At 34.5% G+C, this 10253-nt stretch overlaps 1 protein-coding gene across 1 annotated transcript; it reads right to left on the reverse strand.

The window, feature by feature from the left end:
* Window positions 1-1934: 1934 nt before the first annotated feature.
* On the reverse strand, window positions 1935-9633 carry LOC109167007 (phytochrome-associated serine/threonine-protein phosphatase 3-like). Its single transcript, XM_019315901.1, has 10 exons — window positions 9309-9633; window positions 8128-8274; window positions 7946-8013; window positions 7374-7431; window positions 4317-4427; window positions 4161-4211; window positions 3782-3925; window positions 3614-3709; window positions 3450-3521; window positions 1935-2441 (listed from the first exon to the last, which is right to left on the reverse strand). Exons 1-10 carry the CDS (start codon window positions 9387-9389, stop codon window positions 2358-2360), a joined length of 912 nt encoding a protein of 303 aa, XP_019171446.1. The 5' UTR covers window positions 9390-9633; the 3' UTR covers window positions 1935-2357.
* Between the last annotated feature and the right edge of the window lie 620 nt (window positions 9634-10253).

A 10253-nucleotide genomic window follows, 5' to 3' on the forward strand; every position in this document is an offset into this window, starting at 1 on the left:
CGTGAAAACCACCGCGCAAACATTCATGCACCTAGGTGCAACTACTTAAAACGATAGGTGCAGCTATTTATAACTATAGGTGCATTTAGTATTGATGCTCAGTGTAAATTTTACTTGCACCTATAATACATTTTACGTGCACTTGTAATACATTTTACTTGCACTTCGATGTTCAATTATTTACAAAAATGTCGCCGCGTTTTTTTTAAAAATCAGTGTTTCTCATCCATTAGATCTGGACACGTGGACGGATATCAGGCATTCACATATTCGCACCTGGATGCTCTATTCGCACCAGAGTGCAATTCTATATATATATATATATATATATATATATATATATATATATATATATATATATATATATATATATATATATATATATATATATTATATTATATTTTCTATAAAATCGAATTAGTGATCCCAACAATTTATACAAATTACATTGCAATTCTTGGAATGAGGAAAGGGCTAGTTCTATCTTCTCTATTCATAGAGGATCAAACTTAATGTTTGTTTTCATTGCCTATAAAATAAAAATTAAAAAAATTGTTTTCATTGTCTAACAAATTGTAAAGACAATATTATCCTCACATGTCTTTGTTATTTCATCTTTTTTTTTTTAATAATAATTTCTAATAAATATCACAAATATATATATATATATATATATATATATATATATATATATATATATATATATATATATATTAAAATCAAAGATTTAATACAAGAAGGAATAGAATCAAATAATGTATATACCATAATATACATTTAGTACATTAAAAAGGAAAAATGTTTAAATAAGTTCTCAAAATTTTACTCAAAAGTGCAATTAGTCCTCCAACATTGAAAAAATTCAATTAAACACTCAAACTAGTCATTTCGATACATTTAAACCCAAATGACCGGTTGTTCACCTGAAACAACCGGTTATTAAGTTTCCGTCCAACATTTCAACGGTCGTCGAACGTCATGCTACCGGCGTCCGGTTGTCTTCTCCAATGGAGAATACAAATTGTATTGGTCGTCTTCTCCAATGGGGAAGATGAACAGATGGTCGCCTTCTTCATTGGGAAAGACAACCGTCTGGTCGTCTTCTTCATTGGAGAAGAGCGACCAGCAATGGAGAAGAACGATCAACGAAGGTGACGGTCGTCTTTCCGACGAGGGTGGCCTTAAGCTAAGCTTTCTAGTCAGTGAATAACTGATAATCTATTGGTTACTAATAAACATGATTTATTTGATCTATTTTGGCAAATTTGGGTGTTTAATTGAACTTTTTTAATGTTGGAGAACTTAATTGCACTTTTAGGTAAAATTTGAAGGTTGATTTGACGTTTTTTCCCATTAAAAATGTACTATTTATTTCTAATCCATAAAGCTATGTGAACCATGATCCATCAAATAATGATTGCAAGGCATAGCAACCAATTAGATAATACGGACTAACAAGAAACAACTGTATCAAGCACACACTACTCTTAGGCAACAAAAGTCCAATTAGATAATCTATACATAGGTACCAACGCAATTGTTATATCATAGACTAGAGTCCACCTTACATTGTGAATTTTAATTCAAAACACATTTAAATTATGTACATACAATTAACATATTGTATATACTTTCAATTAAAAAATTATATGCATATTGCAATTAACATATTATACACCTACAATTAATATATTACATACATGTAATTAATAAATTATGTTCCGTATGTACAATTAATCAATTATGTATCTATTACAATTAACATATTATGTACCTTTAATTTATTTGCAAGTACATAATCTAAATATCAATTGTTTTTTTTTTAAAAAAAATAAAACAAGATTTACATTGCAAGGTGGACTCTTGTCCATTGTATAATTGGTACCAACAGCATCAAGAAATCAAATCTCTTCAATACATCACATAGCTCAAAATGGACAAAACCAAACACCAAAAATGCATTATTGTTTATAACGGATAAATAAACTATCCAAGAAATCAAAAACTGCTATATTTAGTCAAAAGTCAAAACTAAAATAAACTGAGGCCATACCAAATGACTGCAGGTAATCTCAAGTGTTTACACTGATAACAATGAGAACCAAAATATAGCACGCTACATAGAACTATGAAACAGAAGGGAAACAAATATTTGACACTATCTTTGCTACACCCTACAGGGGCACAAACTATTCAGACATGGCAAGGTTACCGCATCGAGCTTTGGTGCATTAACCATCTTGTTAGAACACCAAGCCACATATATTCAAGTTTCCTCAACCTGACAAATATCTCATTCCAGACGAGTGGAATTAGGTGCAGAAATATATTGCAATAACCAATGTAAGAAAATTAACTCATAAGAAATAAGGAACTCCCGTTCTGGGTCCTCTCATTTGGTTGTTTTCTTCAGTTTCGGTGAAGAACTTCACCTCACGCTCCTGAGAGAATAAACAAGCATTAGAGGAAAGATACAAAAGTGCATTTCAAAGTCAATTCCATGGCTAACATTGATGCAGGAAGATGAAACCTATGAAAAAAGAACACACATTTTGGAGGTATATTCAGGCATAAATTTCTAAAATTAATCATTACAAGGGCTTCCCAAAATTTCTAATGTTTGCAACCCCCTTTCTTTCTCTTTCTCCAAACTCTCAACTTTCCACTGTATATATAGCAGTGCCAATAAAAAGGGGAAAATCTGTCAGCTAAATAAGTCTGGTAACCCTGACTATAACTAAAATAAAGTGATTAACAAATTTTATATAGGACAATGTTTAAACATTCACCCAATGTCCAATTCCAGGATGTTGTGGTATGGCAAAATTTACCATACAAAATAAGCCAGAAGTTTCACTCACATAGTGCCACGAGGAAATATCAACAACCCTCTAATTTCCTATCCAGTATTGTGACATGGCATAATTTATGGTGTAGACATCAAAATTAGAAATGTCACTCTACTAATGCTGCAAGGAGTATTAGTGGAGGTATGTAAGAACTATACATGACGAATATAAAAAAAATTGTAATTCACGAAATATTTGTGTCAATACAGTACAGAGACATTGAAACTTTGCAAAGAACTATTAGAAATGAAACTAAGAGCCTCATTTAGAACTCCACATCTCATAAAGCTGTGTCATCTAAATCAATGAGCCAGTTATGGGTAGATCAATTATTAAATTACAAATATGCAATCCTTTTTCCAGCTAGGTATATTCCTAAGCATTTAACCATATGAGCTGTTTAGGGTGGATATGGGACAAATTCCCAATAATGTCAAAGGTGAAAGAAAATGAGAAGTAAATGATTCCTAGAAGTGAGCTTGACCTATTGAAGTACGTGTTCACAACGATGCTAGACTGAAAACATAATGCTATCTGCAAGTAGTCCCTCAACAGATAAAAGTTCATTGGTTTAACTTTTAAAATATCACGAGTCAATACCATATTCTCATTGAAGCTCAAAATGGAAGCTACATTTCCACACCGATAGCAATAATTAGGGGCTGACCACACCTGCATGGAACATAAGAAAATAAGAAATTGATCATGCTACAGAGTAGGAATGCCATCTTTAAAGGTAAACCAAAGTAGAAAAGACAACTCACAGTTACAAGTCCTTTGTCCTGAAACATGTACTTTAGACCTTCCTGGACAAGTTGGTGAGCCCGACAAACTAGATCCAGCTTGTTGATATGATTAAACTGCAAAAGAGGAAAATATTATTTCTAGAAACAGGGGATGCAACACAATTTACATGTCATAATCTGTCATACCTCAGATGTAACCCTGGACCCAAAAAGCCATCCTGCTCCACGAGGACTTACTGCCCATGTTTCAATATCTTCAGGGTCACTCCACATAAGATCACAGAAGGGCCCTTCATGAGGTATCTCACAATTACGTTCAATGATCCTGATCTGCAACAGAAGGCGCAAACTCATAAGTGCGGAGAGAATTACAACTCTACAAGTGGCACATTAAGCACCTTGGGACAAAAAGAATAACACAGGTATGTAACTATGTAAGCCATATAGAAGCCCATTTACATACCGAGGTTACATCATAGAAAGTTGCATGAAAAAAAAAATCAAAAACACATTATCACAATGAACAGAGTGGTTAAAATGCAAGAATATTTAACACAAAAGGTACCTGATCAATAGTTCTAACATCAGGAGAAAGCCCACCATGGACACATAGTACCTGAAAATTAAAGAAAATGTATTAAATATAATAGATAGGTAGATCTTTAAAGCCAAACATAGATGAAAAAAAGGTGCAAGAAGGGAGAGAAGTGGTAGCACATACTGTTCCATCTATAATCGCAGAGAGAGTAAGATAGTCAAATACATCGGTGCAATACCGCCAAGCATTGGCATTTCCATACTTTCTTTGGCATTCATCATAGAAACCATAAACCTATTTTAGAAAGGATAAAATCAAAGACAACACTCATTTTCATTTGATAAGTGGTAAAAGATAATGCACACTCAACACTAGCACATCAATTGCATGACCATTTTAAGCAAAGTAGACAAAGAAATCAATGTACCACCAATTAGATATTAAATGACAAGAGCAAAACACAGTAGTAAAGCAAAGGGATAAGGGCCAAATAGGCCTCCTACTACCCTAAAAAAAATGCAATTAGCCACCTGAACTAAAAAAAATTACTCCAATTAGCTATCATAACTGCAAAAAACAAAAATGCAAGTTCCTTTTCTTTTTAGGTTACTCCCGGTAAACAAGCCTGGCTGGTGATATGTACATTTCTTTTTCCTTCTTAAGCTTATATGGAGGTATTCCTTAATGACTAGGTTACTGAAATAGAAATCCCCTCTCTAATGTTTCTTTCCCTCTAAAGCTCCCGGATAAGCTCTAATTAGGTGAAGTTGTGATTGCAAATAACAGCTATAAAGAGATTGAATTGAGATTGGGTTGAGGATACAGTTGGATGATCATCAGAGGTGCCTCCAAAGCAGCAATCGAAACCCAAATCAGCAAAGAAGCAGAAGAAACTTAAAGACAAGACCTCCAGTCTCAAGAACTTAGAATAGCAACAGATGTATGGAGGAATTCTTCAAGTGAAGTAGTTGTCGGCAAACTTTTCAAAGCAAAAAAGCGCACTGAAGAGACAAGCTCGGGCTTAGCTTTAAAGCGAAAGCGCAAAGCAAAGCGTCACTCTTTCAAATAAAGCAACGCTATTTAAAAAATTAATATATATACTCAAATAGTAATGCAAAATAACATAAATAATGATAAACTGATAATCTCATAAACTTATAAACTCATAAAGTCACAATATCATAATAATACAAAGTTACAAATACTTAGTCATTAACATAAAATCATTCAAGTCATTTAATTATCACAATTTCAAAACTTAATTTAAAAAAAAAAAAACAAAACAAAAACAAACAAAACAAAATGTGTACTCTGAACTGTGAAGTGTAAACTACTACTGTCAAGTGTCCAACCAAGACTCCAACTCTATTCCTATTAAACATTTTAACTTCAGACCTCAATCGTCTTCTTCAACGTAAGATGAGAAACAAAAAAGAAAGAAAGAAAATAAAACAGAGCGAGAAGCAAGGCAATTTATCTTGAGACTCTAAGCTTGGCTCTCAGGGAGGAGGCAGCAGCAAGGCAGCGAGGAGGCAGCGTCAGCAGTGATGATGGTAGATGCAGAAAGCAGTGAGGGACGAAGGGTTGAGCAGAGCAGAGCAGAGGACAGAGTTCTAGGTGTGAGCAGGGTTGTAAAAATCCCGCCTAGGCACCGAGTAATCGGCGCCTAGGCGCTAGGCGCCCCTAGGCCGTGGCGATTTTCCCCCTAGGCTCCCCGCCTAGGAAATCGGCCGCCTAGGCGCCCGCCTAACGCTTAATTCGGCCGCCTAGCGCCTAACTCGGCCGATTACACCAAGTTAACTCGTCAATTTCTGTCGAGTTAGCCGAGTTAACCCGGCCGACTCGATCTTGCTAATTTTTTTCATTTATATATATATATATATATATATATATATATATATATATATATATATATATATATATATAATATAATATGACATATATGCACCTATACACGTGCACTGTTTTTTTTTTTTTTTTTTTCAGTTAGCCGCTTAGGCGACCGCCTAGGCCGCTTAGGCCCCGCCTAGGCCGTCTAGGCGCTAGGCGCTACCATACCGCCCGACTAGCATCTAGCGCCTATTGCAACCATGGGTGTGAGGCATAAGGGGTTTCTCGAGACTTAGGGTTGAGGTTAGAATTTAGTTTCGTTTTTTATTTTTGACTGTTGACTTGTGCGTTATATGGTAAAGCGTGGCTTTTCGCCGCTTTGTCGCTTCGTCATCTTGCCAGAAAGCGCGCTCAGTCGTGCGCTTCTTCACACAGTTGCACCTTGCCCAAGCAAAGCAACACCTCATCGCTTCGCCTCGCGCTTTTCACAAGTTTGGTTGTTGGAAAAGTCAAGCACCCAAAACGGACTATTGTGAGTTCTACAATAGTGAGAATGGATGAACTATGAGGTGCCGCAAGGTTTGTTTTTCTCCCAGGAAGATGGGTTTGATTATAATTATTATTATTTTAATGCTGCCACATAAGTTTTAAAAGGAAAATGGAAAAGAAAAAATTACAGGTCACTGGCCACATCATGTTACCAGAAAGTTATCTGAGAAAAAAGGAAATTGCATTTTTTTTATTGCAATTATGGTAGTCAATTGGATCTTTATTTTAGTTTAGGTGGCTAATTGCATTTTTTTATAGTAGGAGGGCTTATTTGACCCTTATTCCTAAAGCAAATGAATATTTGTCCTATTTTAGCACTTATAACTTGGTGTAATCCCTAAGGTTGTGAAACTTAAATAAGCAAGATGCATTAGTAAAGTACAAGAAACAAAGAATTAAAAAATCTGAAAATAACCTCAAAAAGCATGATAGTTATTGAGCAAAGCGCCAAAACCAAATAGCAATTGCAAAACCAACCTTGGCAGAAACAAGGATAGATGTCTTTTTATAAGTTACACAGAGCACTGACAACTCAAGCATTGCCTGAATGCTACACCATTTTTCTCTAGGAAGCACTGTGTGTCATGTACTGAGGCATGTTTCTCTAGGAAGCACTGTGTGACTGTGTGTCATGTACTGAGGCATGTATGTGTGCGAGAGACAATGGTGGAAAATTGCATCATACAGTTAAAAACAAAAATACACGTAACTGATTTAAAAAATTCAAGGCCATGCAGTGTAAGGAAAAGTGTGCAAGGTTTGTTTCCTTTAATCCAATTTGTGAATATTGCATATAGTAAACAAATTTCATAGAATTATTTATCCTGAAACCAAAGTTGAGTGACAAACAATGTCAATTACCTGAGTCAGTTGCCTGCTTTCATGGTTTCCACGTAAAAGAGTAATATTAGCTGGATATCTGGAAGTAAATAAAACCAGGAAAATTAGATAGCATTGAATATTTTTTTACAGCAATCCAGAATAGTAAGTTTAACGACATAAAAGCATCAAGGTTATAATTGTTCAAGCAAACAAAACACCAGTTAAATAAAGTCACTAAACAATCTCTAAACAAAATTATGATGGAAGAAATAATTGAGCTGAAAGAAATAACAACCATAAACTGCAGTACACCCAATTAATCCTTCACAATTCAATGTCAGACCAAACTAAAAGTTCACCAATCATAGTAGCCAAAATATCAACTAATATTTCAATTTCTAAACAACCTTCAGCAGGTACCTACAATCAAGTTTGGTTACATTCCAGGCTAACAATTCATAGAAAATGCAATAAGTATAGTACACATATAGATTATCATATACTAAGAAGTGACATTACAAGTACATTGCATTTTAATAGAAGGGTAGAAAGAAGCATGCACTTATGTATATCCTTGAGGTAAAATTTACAGCTATGAGCTTAGAATATACCTTGCTTTAAGGAGCAAAAGAATAGTGAAAACTTCTAGACTATTATATCCACGGTCAACAAAATCTCCCTATCGAGAAATCAGAAGTTAATCAATAAAACTATGAAACTGACAGCATCAATAATTAAGCAAATAATATACAAACCAACCATTGCTTTAAGAGAATAGAACGAAAGATTTTACCATAAAAATATAATTCTTTTCTGGAACATGACCTCCAGTCTGGAAGAGTTTCATTAAGTCATGAAACTGGCCATGTATGTCACCACAAACAGTAACTGGGCTGTTAACAGGCTGCACATTTGACTCCTCGATTAGGATCTCTTTCACCTGCAATAACGAATTATGAGCATAAAGTACAACTGAAATTACAGTACAATGGACTACATCTAACCAGAATAGTGAAGATGCATTAGATCAAACCAGATCCTGTCCTTGGAAGTTCCAAAGATGAGAGCAAAGAGCATCACTTTCTAGTAAAAATATCAATGTGTTAAGTTATTCACCATCTAATGTCTAATTAACATGACTATCTCAAATAATTCATATATTTCACTCTAGCAAGTATCCCAACAGAATGGCAAAACCCCACTTTTACAAGAACAGACAAGATATCCAATTTAAAAGTAGAGAAACAACAAAGTCATCTAGTGTAATGACCCAGCTGATATGGTTGTGCATTGTCTTGCTGTAAGAAGTTGTACACACAAGAAAAATGATATCATTTTGATTAGAAAAAGGGTGGATGATCAAGGAGTTAAACAACATCATTTAAGGTGAGTATATTTCCAGGTTAATTACAAGATTGCCACCCAGGCTGAGAGCATTGAATTTGTGGCATAATTCCAGCTAGATAGTTACATTTCAATTGATTTAGCTAGAGCTAACTGCTCGCAATTAAGTTGTATCTGAACATTACAATTAAAAAAAAAAAACATATCCTTCTTGGTCTCTATATTCTTTCTTTTCCTCTCCTCTCTGCAAATCAGTCTGTTCTTCCTGCACTCACTTCATCCTTCTATTAACTCAACTCTGGCAATATGAGGCTCAGGATTCAAAGGTCGTTACATCTTGTAACCAAGAAGCACAGAAATTAGAGAATTGAAAGAAAATTGAGTGATATTCTTCTTATCGTCTCAAACTACCAACTACCCTTAAACCATCAGTTACTTTCCAGCAATCATTTGGGTACCTTGCAAGAAGTATAATTTTAAAAAGCAAGAATAAACAGACAAAGTAAATGAACAAACAAAAATTGCTCAAAACGAAAAAGAAAATAATGGCAATGAATGAGAAATGAAAAGTTAGTCTTTCAAAAAAAAAAAAAAAATGAAAGGTTAGGGTTTTAAATGGAAGAAACGTACATATTCACATAGAAGCTGAAGCTCATCCTCGGATAAGTGCTGACCGTCCTTCACCTTCACTATCCACTGGTCCAAATCCATTTTATCAAAATGCACCCTCCCACTTCTGCGATCTCTGTGTATATCAATATATAGATGTATACGTATATATATTGAAAGGAGGAGATCGATCGTCTATTCGTCTGGTCGCTCTCTCACTCTTGGAGCCTCAAGCCTTTCTATCTCTATCTTCTCTCTTTAAGCAGCCGGAAGTGAACGAAGAGAAGAAAGACGAGGAAAATTTTTGAAGACTCCGGCTGTTCTCTCTCTTTCGATGATTTCTTAGATGCAACATCTATTTGGGGTTTTTCTTATCAGTACCCCTAATTTCTCATGTAATTTCAGTTTCTACCATGAAATTTGAGATATTCGCATAAGGGAAGCATAAAGTTTTTTTTATTTTTATTATTATTTTTTTTTTTTTTATAAATCCCGCCTTGTATTTTTTTTTTTTTTGGGTCATACCATGAGGCAGTCGTTATATCGTGGACCGCGGTGCACGTGCACCACGGTCAAAACAGCGTGCCGTTACTATTAATGGAGCGTGCATTTTTTGATGTGTTAATTACCAACTGATATTACAGTGTATCTAAACCGACATTGCCTCACGTATTATTTTATATATTATCAAATGAAACTGCAGTTATATCAAAACGATACTGTAGTTGTAGTGAAATGAAACTGCAGTGTATATCAAATTAAACTGAATAACGTTTCACATATTTGAGTATATTGTGCAATGAATCTGTAGTTATATCGAAATGATCATGTAGTTGTGTTTTAATGAAACTATAGTGTATATAAAATAAAATTAAATAACATTTTCACATATTTGAGTGTATAAATATCGAATGAAACTATAGTTATATCGAAATGAAACTGTAGTTGTGTTGAACTGAAACAGCA

This window comes from Ipomoea nil, unplaced genomic scaffold (assembly GCF_001879475.1).
Source record: "Ipomoea nil cultivar Tokyo-kokei standard unplaced genomic scaffold, Asagao_1.1 scaffold3142, whole genome shotgun sequence".
NCBI classification, from domain to species: Eukaryota; Viridiplantae; Streptophyta; class Magnoliopsida; order Solanales; family Convolvulaceae; genus Ipomoea; species Ipomoea nil.

What these genes read in the sequence shown, in the direction of transcription:
- LOC109167007 (XM_019315901.1), bottom strand. Translation starts at nt 9,389, where the DNA reads ATGGATTTGGACCAGTGGATAGTGAAGGTGAAGGACGGTCAGCACTTA. An exon ending in CTGCGATTATAGATGGAACA is followed by an intron (nt 4,212 to 4,316) that starts GTATGTGCTACC and finishes TTTAATTTTCAG; the next exon opens with GTACTATGTGTCCATGGTGG. An exon ending in TGAGCTTCAATGAGAATATG is followed by an intron (nt 2,442 to 3,449) that starts GTATTGACTCGT and finishes TTATTCTCTCAG; the next exon opens with GAGCGTGAGGTGAAGTTCTT.